This window comes from Erpetoichthys calabaricus, chromosome 14, assembly GCF_900747795.2.
Source record: "Erpetoichthys calabaricus chromosome 14, fErpCal1.3, whole genome shotgun sequence".
Classification (NCBI taxonomy): Eukaryota; Metazoa; Chordata; class Cladistia; order Polypteriformes; family Polypteridae; genus Erpetoichthys; species Erpetoichthys calabaricus.
Genome location: NC_041407.2, coordinates 98,577,223 through 98,596,603, shown reverse-complemented (window position 1 = coordinate 98,596,603; position 19,381 = coordinate 98,577,223). Strand labels below are relative to the sequence as shown.

At 39.6% G+C, this 19,381-nt stretch overlaps 1 protein-coding gene across 1 annotated transcript in view; it reads right to left on the bottom strand.

Annotated features, from left to right (window-relative positions):
* Positions 1 to 362: 362 nt before the first annotated feature.
* ube2z (ubiquitin-conjugating enzyme E2Z) overlaps positions 363 to 19,381 on the bottom strand; it is a 38,652-nt gene continuing 19,633 nt past the window's right edge. The window contains exons 2-7 of the mRNA XM_028818734.2: positions 16,052 to 16,124; positions 12,956 to 13,143; positions 10,483 to 10,594; positions 10,061 to 10,173; positions 7,705 to 7,795; positions 363 to 3,438 (exon numbers count right to left, since the gene is read on the bottom strand). Of these exons, the coding sequence (XP_028674567.1) occupies positions 3,265 to 3,438; positions 7,705 to 7,795; positions 10,061 to 10,173; positions 10,483 to 10,594; positions 12,956 to 13,143; positions 16,052 to 16,124 (751 nt within the window). The 3' untranslated portion in view covers positions 363 to 3,264. The remainder of the gene's footprint in view (positions 3,439 to 7,704; positions 7,796 to 10,060; positions 10,174 to 10,482; positions 10,595 to 12,955; positions 13,144 to 16,051; positions 16,125 to 19,381) is intronic.

Genomic DNA, 19,381 nt, shown 5'->3' with positions numbered 1-19,381 from the left:
CAGATTAGGGTGGGCCCAGTAACACAGTGGTCAGCACTGTCGCCTCATTGATTAAGATTGAACCCTGTGCCTGGCTACTGTCTGTATCAGAGTTGGCAGACACCTCCACATTCCAAAGTTGTGCCTGTCAGGTCATTACAGTAAATAAGCCTACGTATGTGCAAGTGCAGAGGAGTGTATGAGTGGGCCGTACAGCCTGCATCCAATGCTGCCATGATAGTGTTGGGTCTCTTGCAATCCTGAATTGATCAGGCAGGTTTGAGAACGTCCTCTCAAGATGACAGCAGCTGTGCAGTCCTGCTGTCAGCTGCTGATCACCCTACCCCTTCAACACTAAATTGATAACAACGATGCGTTAAGACTGTGGCACATTCATCTTTATTATACAGTGCAGTGTTAGTGCCAGCTGTTCAGAACTGGCATGGGCCTCCTTCCTAAGGCTAAACGTGGCTCTAACAACTTTAAACATTTTTTATGAAGTGTAATTTCTTTACATTACAAAGGGACATGTAAGAAATTAAAAATCAAAGATAGTGGTGATTTGAGTTTCACATGGTGTCCTGTAAAACTTCCAAAATAATTGGGGGTAGCGTATATGTCAACTGTACTGATTTGCCTTTTTACTTAAGGAGAGTGATTTAAAACATAAGGTAAAATAAAGTAATACACGCTTGTATTCTGTCCATATGGAAACATGTCGTGCGCTATGCGGCCTGGGACGTCACTACTTAAGTTACCCGAGTGCCAAATGTGTCCAAAATTTTCTAATTTACTCATGACTAAAGTGAAACAACAGACTGAAAAATACAGGCTACCCTCGGCACACGTATGCAAGCATCTTAGCCATACTGAAACTACCTGATCACATGTCGAGGTGTCAGTTCATAAGTTAGATGTACAAAAATGTAAGACAAATTAGGAGAACATTAGAATTCATTAAAAAAAAAAAAAATCTAAAATCCAAGAAGTGAAATTGCTTGTGGACACGATTTAAATATACAGTGGAACCTCGGTTTGCGAGTAACTTGGTTTCCGAGTGTTTTGCAAGACGAGCTAAAATTTTTAATAAATTTTGACATGATAAATGAGCGCGGTCTTGCAGTACAAGTAGTATGTATACGCTTTGTCTGCCGAGCATCATGTGATCACAACTGAGCCGATGGTGGTTCTCTCTCTCGCGCTGCGGGATTGTGGGCAATCGTCTCCTATTCTCCATCTGAGACGGCGTGCATCACTCATATAGTCAACTTCCATACGAGCGTATACTGTTTACTACAGCATTGTGACTGTGTGTGTGTGCTGTGACGTGCGAGTCCCCGTCTTGCACCCCAAAACACGAAGCGGAGTCTCAGTACTTTAGCAACACCAGCTTTATTCAGCTTGAAACAGCAAAAGTGCGGTTATTTATTGTAGCGGGATCTGCGGCTCTCCTATATACAGACATAGCAGTCATGCAGAGTCGAGGCCAAGTAGTACTGTGCCCTGCGCATTTATAATGTTCCTTGTATCACCCATTGATGACGGCAGGCGTTTATAGCATGTCCGCGATCTTTTCGGATTCGCTTTTACAGCGAACTGCTACAGCACTGGCAGACTGCGATTGCTTTGGGATGCTCTTCCGCGTGTCGTCCCGTTGGGTGGAATCCCACAAGAGTTTAGAACCAGCCATGATTCTTTTCAAAGGTAAAGTGCAGGTTAATTTGTTTTATGTATTTTTACTTTATATTTTGTATTAATCATTTTTATATGAATAGTTTTGGGTTGTGGAACGAATCATCTGAGTTTCCATTATTTCTTATGGGGAAATTCACTTTGATATACGAGTGCTTTGGACTGCGAGCACGTTTCTGGAACAAATTATGCTCGCAAACTGAGGTTCCACTGTATAGGTCTGGAAATGTGAGCTGAATGGTGGGATAAAATAGTATGTGCATGTGTGTACATAGCGTACAACCAAAACTAGAATATGTCACTGAGGGCCACAAAGGCATCAATGCACCCAGCCCTCAAGTACAACTCCATATTCCAACTTCAAGACAATCTCCCAATGTTGTTCTTGTCTTTATTCCACAAACACGCAGACGCCCACACTCTGCAGGATTTATTCAGCACAATATGAATACATCCAAATTATTGGTGTGATGCATGGCTGTGTACTCAAGTCAGTTCCACTTATACCCTTAGCCTTTATTTGTATGGCTTTACTAAGCCAACCTTCATATTTAATAAGGTCAGCCTCATGTTAAAAACAAAAAGACATGCTTGTGTTTTAAGAACATGAGATGTCACTAGTCCTGCGGTGGGTTGGCACCCTGCCCGGGATTGGTTCCTGCCTTGTGCCCTGTGTTGGCTGGGATTGGCTCCAGCAGACCCCCGTGACCCTGTGTTCGGATTCAGCGGGTTGGAAAATGGATGGATGGATGGATGGATGGATAGAGATGTCACTAAACAAATAGACTAGAATTGTCCTGCGTGCAACTTCTTAGTTTGTTGTCTTTGAGACAGGTAACCCTTTTTACATTAGGGGGAAATTGACATTGGGTCTTACTGGAGAACACAGTCCTTACCTTAATTTGCATTTTTTTTTTCTTTTTTAATTTTTAATTTCAGATTGCAAAAAAAATAAAATAAATAAATAAACTGCTATTGTAATTTCTTCTGGCGGATTATTAAAAAAACAAAAAAATACCTAGCATACTGCCACAGAGGCTGCTTGTCGTAGACGCTTTAAGCAATTCTTATTAAAAACATCAATGGGTCCTGCTCTTTGAAGATGTCAAGACAATTTGGAGCTCCCAGGCAAAATTTTAATGAATCTGACATTGGTGTAGGAAAGAAAGAGACACAGAGAGAGTGAAAGAGTGTGAAAAGACAAAGTATTTCAAGCCCTTGACTTCATCCTTGCTTGCCCTCGTCTGGCCTTTCCTGGTTTGATGTCCCAAAAACAACTGGAGGCAAACACATCCCAGTGCTCTCCCTTCCAGAGCTATACCCCCAGCCCACCCCACCCCGAGAGCTTTATTTTTTTTTCCCCCTCCACTGCTTCCAGGCCTGTGGGGAACGTCAACGTTCCTTTCCTCTTGTTCACTATAATGGTTTTCATAAACTGTGCTACTGAGGTTCACCACGTCTGTGCCTTCTTAGAGGAACATTTCATAAGGTGGTGAAGTTAGAACAGTCTGCTTCTTAAAGAAAGAAAGGGGGGGAAAAACAACAAAGCTTTCTGTTCTAGAATGTTCTTTTTCTTGCCTCACTCCAAGCAGCTTAAGGCTTGGAACTGCCTTGACTGTCCGGGTCTGTCCCTGAGGAGCTGGAGTCCGAATCTGTGTCTAAGTCATTCTCGTCCTGGCATTTCTCCTTGAGCCTCTGCTGGATGGCTTGAAGACGACTGAGTAGACTCTGATAGTCAAAGTGGCCTCTCTTTTCTCCAAATGGGTCCTTATGAAATAAAAGAAAAAACAAAGTCAAAAGTATTATTCAGAATTCCTCAGATAGTCTGTTAAATAGCAGCTCTTGACTTATTATAATACTGAGTTTTCAATTTGGATGTCTCCAGTATGTGAGGAGGACTCGGGCCACCTACAAAGATGCGGATTGCCACCCTGGGTGGACAAATAATCCTGTCAAACAGTACACTTAACAAAATCAAAAGTATACAAAAAATCACGTCACCTCTCAAAGCTGACAAATTAACAGAAGAAATGGAAGTATGCAGATACTGAATGTTACTCCAGAAAATAGTAAAATGCTTGAGTTCTCAGGAAAAATAGCCATTTATGCTTTACTGTGAACAAATACAGTGCCAGCTAAAAGGTTTGGGACAAAGACTCAATTGTCCTTGATTTCCCTCTCTGCTCCACATTTTAAAATTACAAATCAAATAATTCCGACATGATTAAAGTGCACATTACAGACTTTCATTTAGGGGGATTTGCATACATTTCAGTCCCACCATGTTGAAATGACACTTTTTCTGCATCGTCTTCCCCCCATTTCACTAGCTATTCAAAATGTTCTCTTCTGACCTTTTTTGGCTTTCGGAAGATATAGACTATCAATATTAACACTCTTACCCAGAATTTAAAAACAATTTAATTCTCATCAAGTTTTCCAAATGTTCAACATCCTAGCGATTTCAGTTTTATTTATATTGTTAATTTGACCAACAATTTAATTCTCATCAAGTTTTCCAAATGTTCAACATCCTAGCAATTTCAGTTTTATTTATATTGTTAATTTGACCAAAATCCTTTCTCAAACTCAGCACTTGATGCCTGGAAGGTGCCACAAATGTCCAAAAGTGAAAATAACTCCTTGAAGTATTCCGGTTGCTTAGTAAATTTAACCAAATCTGAAAGGGTCTTTACAGTTCCAGTTTCTGATATTTCCTTAATCAGTATTTTGAAACTCTGGATGCTGCTTACAAAGATCCCTTTGAAAGGAATTACAGTGTTTCTTTAAGAGAGTGCAGTATTTGAGGACAAGCCTATTCATCTGCTCAAATCCAAATGAAAGATTTTCTAGATTTGCAGGTGTAAAGAAACCTTCCTTAACAAAGACCAACCAATCAATTTGCTGCATAAGCACTTCACCGTCTTCATGTTCTTGTGTAGATTCTGTTAATATTTCTTTCAAAAACAAAACTTCTGATTGGGTTAAGTTTTGGGACTGAACGGAAAAGAGATTTCTGGTTCAAATGTTATTGGAGATGGTCTGCTTTCAAGTCGCTCCATGCTTTGTCTGAGGTCAAGTTAAGAAGCATGCACCAGTACAGTGCATTGCTGCACCCACTAAACGACGAAACCCGGTTGGCAACCCCCCAGGCAGAAACGAGGTCCAGTCCCACCCTCCGGAAATGACTATCTGCCGAAGCCAGGTGTTACGTGGGCGACCCCCTTGGCCTGGTCCAGCCACTCGGGTCCCCAACAATGAGGAATCTTATGAGCTGGATCACCCTCGTGGAAACACGCCACATGGCCGTAGTGCCGTAAGTGACGCTCCGTCACAATGCAGGTAATGCGCCTCATTCGGGACTCCATGAGCAACCACTCATTCGACACAAAGTCAAACCAACGGTACCCAAGGATTTTCTGGAGAGGCACAGTACCAAATGAGTCCAGTCTTCGTCTCAGGTCACTGGATAGCACCCATGTCACGCAACCATATAGCAAGACATTTTCAAGCAAATTTTGCAAACGGCTAAAGCTATAAAAACCTGGATATTGACACAAGTAGATGAACACACACAGGGTTTGGTCCGAATAAGAAATAAAATAAGTGCTTCTTTAAATTCCTTGCTTTGTGCCCCTGTAAATACAAGTTATCATCAATAAACTAACAACTCAATTGTGCTTCATTCAATCAGAATATGGAACCAATGTAGGAAGACCTTCAAGATAGATAAGCTTTTATCTGTGGCACCTCTGCTCGATAACCACCTTTTTCCACCCTCTCAAACGTACACAACTTTTAATGTTTAGAAAACGTATGGGATTAAATCAGTTAGAGATTTGTACAAAGATAACGTCTTTGCATCCTACGAACAATCACACTCCAAATTTAGCTTCCCATTAACACAATTTTTCCACAATTTCCAAATTAGAAACTTTGCTAAACAAAATCTGCCCAATTTTTCTCACCTCCACCTACTACTAATACGAAAGAAATATTGATCAGTCTTGAACACTCAGACAACATTTCTATAATATATAAAAACATAAAGTCCATTCCTTTCAAAGATCCCAGAGTACAGTGAGAAAAAGATCTCTTACTCAACATTTTCAGAAAATGACTGGAAGGAAGCCATGCAAAAAATTCACTCGAGCTCCACATGCGCAAAGCATACAATTATTCAACTTAAAATCTTTCATTGAACACATGTGTCTTGTATAAAATTTTCCAAAATGTTTCCAGGGCAAGATCCAACCTGCGAACAATGCAATCGAGCTCCAGCCTCACTAGGTCATGTTTTGGGCATGTACCTAATTAACATCTGGACCCAAATCTTTAAATGGCTATCAGAAAGCCTTGGTGTCACAATCCTTCCTAATCCGTTAACCAGAACCTGGCCGGTTTTCCTCACCTCCCACTATGCTGGAAAAAATATTGCTCTGTTTTCGAGGTCTCAGACAGCATTTTTTGAAATATATAAAACCATTTTACAGTCGCTCCCTTTCAAAGATCCAAGAGGACAGTGGGAAAAGGATCTCTTACTCAACATCTCAGAAAAGGAGTGGAAGGTAGCAATGCAGAGAATTCACTCGAGCTCCGTATGTGCGAAGCACACAATTATTCAACTCAAAATTATACATCGAGCGCATCTGTCTCGCTTAAAATGTTTCCAGAGCAAAATCCAACCTGTGAACGTTGCAATCGAGCTCCGGCCTCACTGGGTCACATGTTTTGGGCATGCGCCAAATTAACATCATTTTGGACCCAAATCTTTAAATGCCTTTCAGACACAATCCCTCCTAACCCATTAACAGCCATGTTTGGTGGGCTCACAGGGGGTCTTAAAGAGGAGAAGGACAAAGAAACTGTAATTGCTTTTACTTCACTATTGGCACGTAGACTTATCTTGTTCAACTGGAAGAATCCTAGCCCACGTCTTTTAAATCAGTGGGTAACTAATGTCATATACTACTTGAAATTGGAAAAAATCTAATTCTCACTTACAGGATCTGTTCAAAATTTTTTTTTTTTTTTTTTTAAACTTGGCAGGATCTAATTAATAACATTTTAGAATAAGCATTTATATTGAGGAAAGGATTCTCTCCCCCTTTTTTCTACTGTTAAAAGTTTTACTCTGGCTGTTGGCCTTCCTCTCTTTCTCATGGGTGGGGATTGAATTGAATTTAGTTTTGTCAAGTTTGACTTGCTTGTGTGGAACATTACTTGCGTTTAATAAATTCAATAAAATATAAAAAAAATTTTTTTTGCAAACGACATCAAACATCGCCAAGTGGATAAAAATTCCTCACAAAAGCACATGCTGTCCGGCACTATGCAGCAAGTCCATTTTAACAAAACTTTCAGGCAGCAAATCCGTCTTAAACCCCTAATACACAGTTTCTTTCAATGTGCTTACTTGAACTTTCTTTATGTTTTGTGCTTAGACACAGAAATAAGAACACAGTCCATTTCATAGTGCAATTCTGTTTTGAAACTTGTTTAAAATTGGCCCAGTTATGGATTTAGTTTAATTCATTTTTATAGTTTAATTTTGTTTGAAAGTCTGGTCTTTTTGTGAGTAACCATGTAAAAATCTGAGTGACGCGTCTAAAATATATGAGCAATCACTCATGCACTTAGCTTAGAGGGAACACTGCATACATGTACGACAGAATTTTCAGGTTGTGTATACATTAATGTCTTAATCTTATAATTAAAATTTTGTTATGTATCAAGTATCCCAGGTAAACCACACATCCTCACCTAAGGTGGGGTTTGCAACATTGCCCATTTTCTACAGCTTGTGATACTGAGGTTAATCCAGCATGCTGCCTATAGGTTTGGTATATCCATTGATAATGCAGCGACAGGCATCAGTACATCTACATGACATGAAATGTAAAGTAATACCACAAAAGTGGTGTGTTGTCCTTGTACTATGCAGCATTGATTTGTTACTTTTGACAATTAATTTATCCAACCTATTAATGATCCTCCATTTACAATATCCCCAATTAATCAGACACTCAGTACCTGTAAAGTCTGTCCTTGTAAGTGCAGCCTTTCCTTGCATGCTCCCTCATAGAAATCATAGTACTCCAAGAAAGATTTCTCCATCACACTCCTATAAAAAGGACAAAAAATGACAACGTAATTCCACTATAACATTTAGAAAAAACACCAAGCATTCTCAAGCCCCCTCGTGGTCATGGGGGCTGAGCTTGTCTTGGCAACATGGGACTCAAGGATGGAGCGATGTTAAGTAAACTGACTGATGTAATAAATAAAGCACTTGGAGGACAAAAAAATAATGAAACAAATATTCTTAACTCTGCATGAAAAAAAAAAAAAAACTGTGAAAAGTTAAACATTGCAAGAATATTAACTGGACATGTATTTCAAGATATACCACAGCCGTTAAGCAATTCACTGTGTAGACATTTTTAAATATCTTTCTGCCCATTTTGAAACTTCTCAAATTAATTTCAAGATATCTTAAAATTGTCAGGAAGCCATATTGAAAGCATAAGCAACTTTACAGGAGGTAATTTTGAGATATCTTGAATTGCATTTGAGACATTTCAAAATACACACATACATATATTTGAGATATCTCAAATGCATTTGCAAAAGGTCACATGATAAGACAGTTTCCCCTCTGGGATTAATAAAGAGTACCAAAATTTCCTAATAGACACTATGAGATATCTATAAATGTTGATACAGCTTGCCATATAGCCATATACATATACAGTTGTGCTTGAAAGTTTGTGAACCCTTTAGAATTTTCTATATTTCTGCATAAATATGACTTAAAACATCATCAGATTTTCACTCAAGTCCTAAAAGTAGATAAAGAGAAACCAGTTAAACAAATGAGAGAAAAATATTATACTTGGTCATTTATTTATTGAGGATAATGATCGAATATTACATATTTGTGAGTGGCAAAAGTATGTGACCCTCTAGGATTAGCAGTTAGTTTGAAGGTGAAATTCGAGTCCGGTGGGATAACAATCAGGTGTGAGTGGGCACCCTGTGTTATTTAAAGAACAGGATCTATCAATGTCTGCTCTTCACAACACATATTTGTGGAAGTGTATCATGGCACAAACAAAAGAGATTTCTGAGGACCTCAGAAAAAGAGTTGTTGATGCTCATCAGGCTGGAAAAGATTACAAAACCATCTCTAAAGAGTTTGGACTCCACCAATCCACAGTCAAGACAAATTGTGTACAAATGGAGGAAATTCAAGACCATTGTTACCCTCCCCAGGAGTGGTCGACCAACAAAGATCACTCCAAGAGCAAGGCGTGTAATAGTCGGTGAGGTCACAAAGGACCCCAGGGTAACTTCCAAGCAACTGAAGGCCTCTCCCACATTGGCTAATGCTCATGTTCATGAGTCCACCATCAGAAGAACACTGAACAACAATGGCGTGCATGGCAGGGTTGCAAGGAGAAAGCCACTGCTCTCCAAAAAAAACATTGCTGCTCGTCTGCAGTTTGCTAAAGATCATGTGGACAAACCAGAAGGCTATTGGAAGAATGTTTTTGAAGCTGTTCTGTACGGAGGAATGGGCTAAAATTCCTCCAAGCCAGTGTGCAGGACTGATCAACAGATACCGGAAACGTTTAGATGCAGTTATTGCTGCAAAGGGGGATCACACCAGATACTGAAGCAAAGGTTCACATACTTTTGCCACTCACAAATATGTAATATTCGATCATTTTCCTTAATAAATAAATGACCAAGTATAATATTTTTGTCTCATTTGTTTAACTGGTTTCTCTTTATCTACTTTAAGGTCTTGAGTGAAAATCTGATTATGTTTTAAGTCATATTTATGCAGAAATATAGAAAATTCTAAAGGGTTCACAAACTTTCAAGCACAACTGTACTAGGGGGTTTCCTCCCCTGCTCGCTTCGCTCGCCAACCCCCAGGCGTGTGATCTGCATCTCACATGGCACTTTGAACATTTAAAAGCCTGTACAGCAGCTGTCCTACTCTTTGTCTTTTATTTCCGTCCCAGGGCCTGGTTAAATCTTTTGGCACAAAGTCTCAACTCACAGGATGCGAGTTCTTGATATTTTTTATTTCATAATTTAAAAACGGAATAATAATCTGAAAATCTAACAACATCACATTAAAGTTCAATAAATTCTGAAAAGAATGATACCGAACATCTATATGTAGGTTTTAAAATAAGCCCGAATTAAAGCGTGACAAAAAAGTGACATAAAGTCGTTGCACTTTTAGGCTTACGATTTTATAATTTTATTATATATATATATATATATATATAAACTATACATATAAATAAGTATAAAGACTTTTCATGTACAGTTTTCTTTCCTTGACAGTTGTGTGCCCATCCCAGAAACTCACCACAAGGCCTCAGGACAAGGACACTTGCCATCCAGCATATCGCAGACTGCAACTCGCATGGTTTCATGACGAATACACTCATTGTAATTTCTGCTATCACCCGGATGCCTTTCCTGAAAAATAAAAACTGCATTCAAGTACAGTTCTATGACAGCAAAATACAATATTGATTGCTTGGTTTAGAAAGAACAAACTTATAAGCCTGGCATTAAAGTTCCATATGATCTTTCACTTTCTTCTTAAATATAGCCTGACAAGAAGGTCTTAGAAATCATCACAGAGATTCTGTTAATCATGACAAAAATGCAACACCCATACAAGCCCCCAAAAAGAACATCTACCCATAGTTTATGACCTCATGAACTCCACCCTCTAACTCCATATGTATGTGTCCGACCACATTCATTCTGCTCCTGCCTTACCTGTTCAAAGCCAGGCTCATTGTGATATGGATTCTCTGTCATTAAGGACTGTATGGAGATCAACACTGATGAGATACTCTGAGCAGGACTCCAGGCAGGCCCAGTCCATGTTCTGCAAACAAAGTTAAAATTATTGCTAACTCAAGGATATATCTGACAAATAGCCAGTGGACATAACGAGAGTTCTTCACCAGAGGCTAAAGCACTAATACTACTGAGGCCAATTTTCACAACATTATTTGAAGATGGCAGAGCAATGCAATAGTCAGCAATGTTACCACAATATAGCAATTATACAAAACAAGTGGGTGGATTCAAAATTACATGATGCAGTAACGAAAGATAGCCAAGAGTACCCCATCTAAACACATTTTGAAGAACATTAACAAGGTAAGATTCGGTTAGAATTGTGACTTGCTAAAAGGAAGACCTTGGTTCAGTCACGTAACTTGAACGGTGCCTTGTTCTCCATACTTTTTCTTTCTACTCTTATGTCTTGTGTTTGTTTTGCTCAACTGTAACTTGTGTCCTCTTTTTTTAAATCTCATGATGGTTTGTATTACTACTGTCTGAACAAACCTTTATTCTTCATTATGCCACCAAGCAGCTGCATTTAGTTAAAAGTGTTTTAGCAGATGGGAAAAAATTACTCCTTCTTAGAAAACTTTCCTTTCTTCATTCTCATTCCTGTTTTTGAAGACATCTTTTTATCGGAACATAAATCGGTGGAGTCTCCTACTTCCTTTAAATCCCTCCTGAATCTTCTTGTTCAGAGTTTACAGAATTTGGCCTGAAGACTTTTCTTCCTTCATCACTATAAAGATGTCTCACACGTCCAGCTACGCTCCACCAAATAGCTGTCTCCCTGCCTTGACATCCCAACAGGTAATGACAAGATTATCACACTCCACAATTTGTCTTGATTTCAAAAGCTGGTTTGTCTTTTGTTCTTTAAAACAGTCCTCTTCCATTTCATGACATAACTTTCTGTAGCCATTTTAGAAAAACTCAACATGGATGTGGTGTGCTTGAAGTATCTGTGCTTGGACTACTTCCTTAGATTTACTTCTTAAGACATTTATTTTCCTGTTATAAGGTTTCTCTTATCACCCGGATGCACAGGTTTTCCTTTCTTTTTCTCTATCAATACTCACTTGTCATCTTCAGTTAATCACCTCATGATTTTATATTATTCATATCTCTCAGAAGCCTTTACTGAAAATGATTTACAAGATTTGAGGACAGTAAAATTGGTTACCCATTGTTAAACTTTTGGACCACATGCAGGCACACTAACTGGATTGGGGTTACATGGTCAGTCAGGGGAGAGCGCTAAAGGTAGCAGACTTGTAGTTTAGAGTCCAGTTTCCTAGCCACAACTTCTCAATGTCTTCTTAATAAACTGACAATATCTAAAATTCACCTCCACACATTCAATATCTCCCATCTACACACTGCTTCTCCCTCTACAAACGTTTTGTTGCCTTAGTCCTCTCAGGTTCTTTTGTGTAACCCTGAGTAACTCTCTCTGGCAAGTAACATTCTCTGCTGTCTTAAATTCGTCACTTCTTTCTCCTTATTTTTAGGGCTGTTTACCTTGTCTATTGTTTCTCTTCATTTTTTTTTACTTCTAACAGCCAGAAAAACGTAAATCAAGAACAATCACTCAGCAGAGTGTAAATGGAAATCCTACCAACTATTTGATGTAGATTTCTTTTAACTCTTTCAGGGCTGATGTCAACTTTTGTCAAAAGGAGGAGTTGAAGATGGTAATCAACTGTAAACTGTGACAAAACCAACTGTTATGTTTTAGTTGGACTCTCGTTGTCTGAAGGAACATTAAATTCATTGGTTTGACCGAGATTTCCTGTACTCGCGTGAGTAGCAAGGCGCAAACAATAGCAAAAATGGGACTGACATCTGGCGAGTGATCAAAGCGAATGGGTAAAGCAAAATACTCCGCCGACAGCATTTTGCCTATTATCTCTGAACTGGACTATGACTTGTAGGACTCTGATTTTGATACAAGTGACTGAAAACAAATGTGAGGTTCCAGCTTCAGCTGAATGGTCCCCAGCTAATTGTGGTACTGACAATGTTCACCAGGTAGAACTGCCACTTAACAATGACATTAGGTAGAAACCACATTGCAATGCACTGTGACCATGATCGTTGCTGCTGCCCCAGCCACGCGAAGACAGCCTGGCAACAAACCTACTGCACATTCTTCGCAAACTGGCAGCCACAGCATGCAGCAACAGATGTTTTATGTAGATTTCTGTGTGAAACCATTGCTTTTCAGAAAGTTTTTTTGAAAAAATATTCAGCCCTCAAAGAGTTAAGAAAGAATTCAATGAAATAACGTCATTACCATGAGAATTAAATCCTCTCCTACCCTCTATACATTTTTTATATTCCTGGCACTCAGAGTTTCTTTTTTATATTCCAATTACAAACCAGAAATCTCACTTACCCCAAGATACTGAGGCACACCTTCCCGTTGCGGTAGAAGTTGGGGTTGAAGCGGACTGTGTTATTTCCCGTAGTCATGAGCTTTACTCGTGGAGGGTGTATTGGGTAGTCTGGAGGACATCGAAAAAGGAACAGGAAGAAGCCACCTTCATAGGGGGTGTCAAATGGCCCAGTGATAAGTGCGTGGATCTGATCCAGAAACAAAGAGTTGAAAAGAGGGGGAAATATGACTATGAAATAAAAAAATAAAATAAAATACAAGGCTCGCTTGAACAAAATCCCAGAAGCACATACAGTAAGCTTAGGTTCAGAAGACATAAAGAAACTCAGACTTTGGGTCAGCCGAAGTTCTGCATTATCTTACAATTCCCTTTACCAAGTGAAGAATTGTCTTGATTTAACCTATTGATTTCACATAATTAAAGGGAAAAAAATCCATCTTTGCATGTTAATAATGGAGAAGTTAGTTACAATTATAATCAATCTTAAAACTCAGCACAGCTAACCACAGACTTGAATGTCCTTTGCAAAGGATGACAGAGAATTTTCATTAAAGTATCTGCTGAAACTAAACAGAAAAGTAAAAATGGTGGAAATTAAGGGGAAGGGCACTTGGGATGGAAACCTAGAAGCACTCCTTTACACACACATCATCATCATCAAGGGGGCTTTGAGAAAACAAAAGGCCATGGATTAAAACTTGGCTGGAGGAAGTACGGAGACAATTAAACCACCAGATGCAAGTCTGTTTTAGTCATTCTTTGCCATTTATCTCTTTCATGTTGTTATGGTGCTCTAAAGACGCAGGTCATTTTTCCTCACGGCCACAACATCGTCGAGTAAACGTGGTGATTTTTATTATTGTGTACTTTGAGGGGAGCAAGCATGTCTGTGCAAAGCTATAGTGTAGAGCAATTGAGCCTGCATGTGGACATGTGACATCATAGAAGCCTTTAGTTTTGGTAAATAAAACAGGAACTGTCAACTTTGTTTGTCTTTGTGACTTTCTTTTTTACATTGCCATTGTTGGAGGAACCTACTTTTTATAATTGTATTTTATCTTTTTTTCTCTTATAGGCTTTGAAGTGTCATTATAAGACAGTGATTTTATTGGCCATGCAAGGAAAAGGGAGCTGTAGTGATCCTTTGTGGGCTCATCACAGACCTACAAATAACATCTCATGTTAGTATCAACACCAAGTGCTATTCCATGATTTGTCTCCTTACTGCTATTAAACAACGTGGTGTAGGAATAACAACTTGCTCCTAAATACAGCCAAGACCAAGGAGCTCATTGTGGACTTCAGGAAGAAGGCAGACAACATCCAGCCACTCATCATCAATGGGGACTGTGTGGAGAGGGTCTCAGACTTCTGCTTCTTGGGAGTCACTATTAGGGAGGACTTGACCTGGGGAACACACACTGCTGAGGTAGTGAAGAAGGCCCAAAAGAGACTCTACTTCCTGAGGGTGCTCAGAAGGAACAACATCCCTGAGAAACTGCTGGTGTCCTTTTACCGCTGCACAGCAGAGAGCATCCTGGTCTACTGTCTCTGTGCTTGGTTCTACAGCTGCACAGTAAGAGCTCCACAGGGTCATTAAGGTCGCCCAGTGGATAGTTGGCTGTCCTCTCCCCTCACTAGAAGAACTACATAGTTCCTGTTATCTCAGGAACGTCAAGAAAATTCTTCAGGACCCATCACACCCAGGACATGCATTGTTTCAGGCAGACGTTTCAGATCCATAAAGACTAAGACAAACAGACTGAGAAACAGTTTCTATCCTTCAGCCATCACCATGCTGAATGCTGCTAAGTGGTCAATCTGACCGAGTACACCTTCATTTCAAGTTAACATTAGATAAGGGACAAGTGCAATATAATTTATGTATATATGTATGAGTGGAAAACATTGTTCTGCTGTTGTGGACAATTTTGGATACTTATTTTATTCCCTTATTTTAGTTGTAACTTGAGGGCGGCACAGTGGCGCAATGGGTAGCGCTGCTGCCTCGCAGTTGGGAGATCTGTGGACCTGGGTTCGCTTCCCGGGTCCTCCCTGCATGGAGTTTGCATGTTCTCCCCGCATCTGCGTGGGTTTCCTCCGGGTGCTTCGGTTTCCTCCCACAGTGCAAAGACATGCAGGTTAGGTGGATTGGCGATTCTAAATTGGCCCTAGTGTGTGCTTGGTGTGTGGGTGTGTTTGTGTGTGTGTCCTGCGGTGGGTTGGCACCCTGCCCGGGATTGGTTCCTGCCTTGTGCCCTGTGTTGGCTGGGATTGGCTCCAGCAGACCCCCGTGACCCTGTGTTCGGATTCAGCGGGTTGGATAATGGATGGATGGATAGTTGTAACTTGAGTAATTGGGTTTTGGTTTTTATTTTTTTTTTCTGCACTGGAAAATTGCACCTAAAAATGTCTCATTGCTACAATGACAAAGATTTTGATTTGATTTGATTTTAAAACCCAGCAGCACATTTTTGCTTGCAGTTTGCTTTTTGCATACATGCTACAGAGGGCAAACACCCACTGAATGTTGATTTATGGAATATACTTTTTTTAATGTTTTAAGTTATAACCTTCCCTACTTTGTGCTTGGTGATTTATTTGCATAAATAGGAAGACACTCCAACAAATGTATCTTTACATAAAGTTTTAGGTTGCCTTTTTTAACCATCTACCCCTGTATTGAAGTAGTTTTTTTAAACTAAAAGTCTCGATCATAGCTGAAAGCTCAGATGCAATTCACATGAAGACAAATCTCAAAACATAAAGATCAAGTTTGATTTAATTACCACATGCACAGAGCACAGTGAAATTTTTATTTGGCACACTGGTTTATATTATAAGGCAGGCAAATGAGCAGTCATTAAGAAACAATGTAAACTACAAATAGGATAAGGTTGTTTCATTATATTGCTTCTGTTAAAGACTTGTACACATTTACAGTTATCTGGCAAAAATATTAAAACAGCAGTACAACAATAAAAAAAAGAGGGAAAAAGTTTAAACAAAGCAGCATAAATCCACATGAGCCTTCACTATTCCAGATTTCACTGGGTAGCGCCACAAAAAACTTATTTGAAATTAAACTCGCTTACCTTAGTCATGTCATGGGGATCTGGAACTACAAACATGCCTGGGGGTGGCTCCTTGTAAATAGACATGATATCTCTGCATGGGGAAAAGAGAAAAGAACAGCTTTGTGAGTACACAGGTCCACCTTCACAACTCATCCAGTTGGTGTACCGTCATGATTCCCAAACACGCAGAGGTTCATCAATTTCTGCACTCAAACATGTAAGGAGTTCTGATCTCTTTCCTTACAAACCCTAAATTGCAATGACAATACCATCTGAAAAAAACAAATTGTCCTACTGAAAGTACACTGGATACAAGAATAAAAGACTTATATCATTGTTAACGTGTTCTTGAAAAATGGGTTCATGAGATTGGCAGGCGGAGTGGTGGCTCTGAGGCTAGGGATCTGCACTGGCAATTGGAAGGTTGCCGGTTCGAATCCTGTAAATGCCAGTAGGGATTCTGCTCTGTTGGGCCCTTGAGCAAGGCCCTTAACCTGCAACTGCTGAGCGCTTTGAGTAGTGAGAAAAGCGCTATATAAATGCAAAGAATTATTATTATTATTATTGCTGTGTCCATATACACTTGTGACATTTCTGTAACTGACAAATTATTTAAGCACTGAAAAGAGGAACTGAACAACCTATACATGGTAAAACAAAACATGGCATTGTTAGGGATTTAATGAAATTCAAAACTATTTTGCAGACAAAGGGCACTGCCTTTTCTACAAAAGGTGCCGGAGGTGCAAGGCCTACACCCATGTCTTTGTAAAGTCAGCTCTTGCAATGGTGGATTGGCTCCTGGCCAGGTGCTCTACACTTCACTGATGATCACATATAAATACTAAATCCACTGGCTCATTTTCAGTGAGTGCCTAGTTTTAGGAAATAGAAGAACTTCAACTGGTGTTGGAGCACTACAATGAAAGGGGAAAAAAATGGTCACAGTACAACTCTCAGAACTTTCATTTTGCATAGAAAACATTTTTCCTGTTTTAAAGATAGATACACGCTGTACAGTTAAACCAATCAACACAGGCAGATGATATACTCAAGAATGCTACTTCTCAATCCCATCGTCCTCTGTGGCTGGCTCACTGCAGATCTGCAAGCACAAACCTCCTTATACTCGGGTTTGGGAGATTTTAAAAAAGGTAATAGAGGAGTTTAAACACAAATGTTGAACTTACTTTCCCAATATGCATTAAGGGCTGTAAAGTTATTCATCTTTAACTTCGAACTATGTGAAGCATATGAAGTGTGAAGTGTGCTCTCTTATACACCCAAGCGTATACATACACACACAAATATTTATTACACATTATACACACATACAGTACTGTGCAAAAGTTTTAGGGAGGTGTGAAAAAATGCTGTAAACAAAGAATGCTTTCAGAAATAACAATAAACAATCATTATTTATATCAATTTACAAAATGCAAAGTGAGCGAATAAAAGAAAAATCTAAATCAAATCAATATTTGGTGTTACTACCTTTTACCTTCAAACCAGCATCAATTCTTATAGGTTAACTTGCACAAAGTCAGGGATTTTGTAGGATTCTAGTCAGGTGTTTGATCAACCAATTCTACCAAACAGGTGCTAAAGATCATCAATGTCACACGTAGGTTGAAACACAGTCATTAACTGAAACAGAAACCGCTGTGTAGGAGGCTTAAAACTGGGTGAGGAACAGCCAAACTCTGCTACAAAGGTGAGGTTGTGGAAGACAGTTTCATGACATGGCGAGATTGAGCACAGCAACAAGACACAAGGTAGTTCTACTGCATCAGCAAGGTCTCTCCCAGACAAAGATTTCAAAGCAGACTGGGGTTTCCAAGATGTGCTGTTCAAGCTCTTTTGAAGAAGCACAAAGAAATGGGCAACGTTGAGGATCGTAGACGCAGTGGTCGGCCAATGAAACTTAGTGCAGCAGATGAAAGACACATCAAGCTTATTACCCTTCGAAATCGGAAGATGTCCAGCAGTGCCATCAGCTCAGAACTGGCAGAAACCAGTGGGACCCAGGTACACCCATCTACTGTCCGGAGAAGTCTGGCCAGACGTTTTCTTCATGGAAGAGTTGCAGCCAAAAAGCCATACCTCAGATGTGGAAACAAGGCCAAGTGACTCAAGTATGTGCGAAAACATAGGAACTGGGGTGCAGAAAAATGGCAGCAGGTGCTCTGGACTGATGAGTCAAAATTTGAAATATTTGGCTGTAGCAGAAGGCAGTTTGTTTGTCAAAGGGCTGGAGAGCGGTACAATAATGAGTATCTGCAGGCAACAGTGAAGCATGGTGGAGGTTCCTTGAACATTTGGGGCTGCATTTCTGCAAATGGAGTTGGAGATTTGGTCAGGATTAATGGTGTTCTCAATGCTGAGAAATATAGGCAGATACTTATCCATAATGCAATACCATCAGGGAGGCGTATGATTGGCCCCAAATTTATTCTGCAGCAGGACAACGACCCCAAACATATAGCCAAAGTCATTAAGAACTATCTTCAGCGTAAAGAAGAACAAGAAGTCCTGGAAGTGATGGTATAGCCCCCACAGAGCCCTGATCTCAACATCGAGTGTGTCTGGGATTACATGAAGAGACAGAAGGATGTGAGGAAGCCTACATCCACAGAAGATCTGTGGTTAGTTCTCCAAGATGTTTGGAACAACCTACCAGCCGAGTTCCTTCAAAAACTGTGTGCAAGTGTACTTAGAAGAACTGATGCTGTTTTGAAGGCAAAGGGTGGTCACACCAAATATTGAATTGATTTAGATTTCTCTTTTGTTCATTCACTGCATTTTGTTGATTGATGAAAATAAATGATTAACACTTCCATTTTTGAAAGCATTCTTTGTTTAGAGCATTTTTTCACACCTGCCTAAAACTTTTGCACAGTACTGTATATATTAGATTTTATATATGTAAACTACAAATGATATTTTTTACATTACTTATCCCATGTACTTCGTAGTGGTGGCTGAGAAAAATATTTCTAATCTACTCCCTCATTTATTGATCAAGAGTCCTGTCTTCAATTCAAAAAGTCTTTCCCATATAACTTTAGTTTCCCATTTATTTGTGCACTGATGATTCTAGAAGCAACCATTTAACAAGCATTCGCTTTGCACAGTTTGAGCATACGACTGGACTGGGTAATGGACAAGTGGATTATGTGACCAGAGAAACAGGTTTTTGTTTCCTCCTTTTTTCTTTCACATTGCTTGCTGTCATACAGCACTGGTCTCTTTTGCCTTCTACTATGCTATAAACACCTTTCTCTCCAGTCTGCATGAAAACATGAGGTTAAAAATTATTCTTGCCCACCACTACAACTGGGGGGCAGA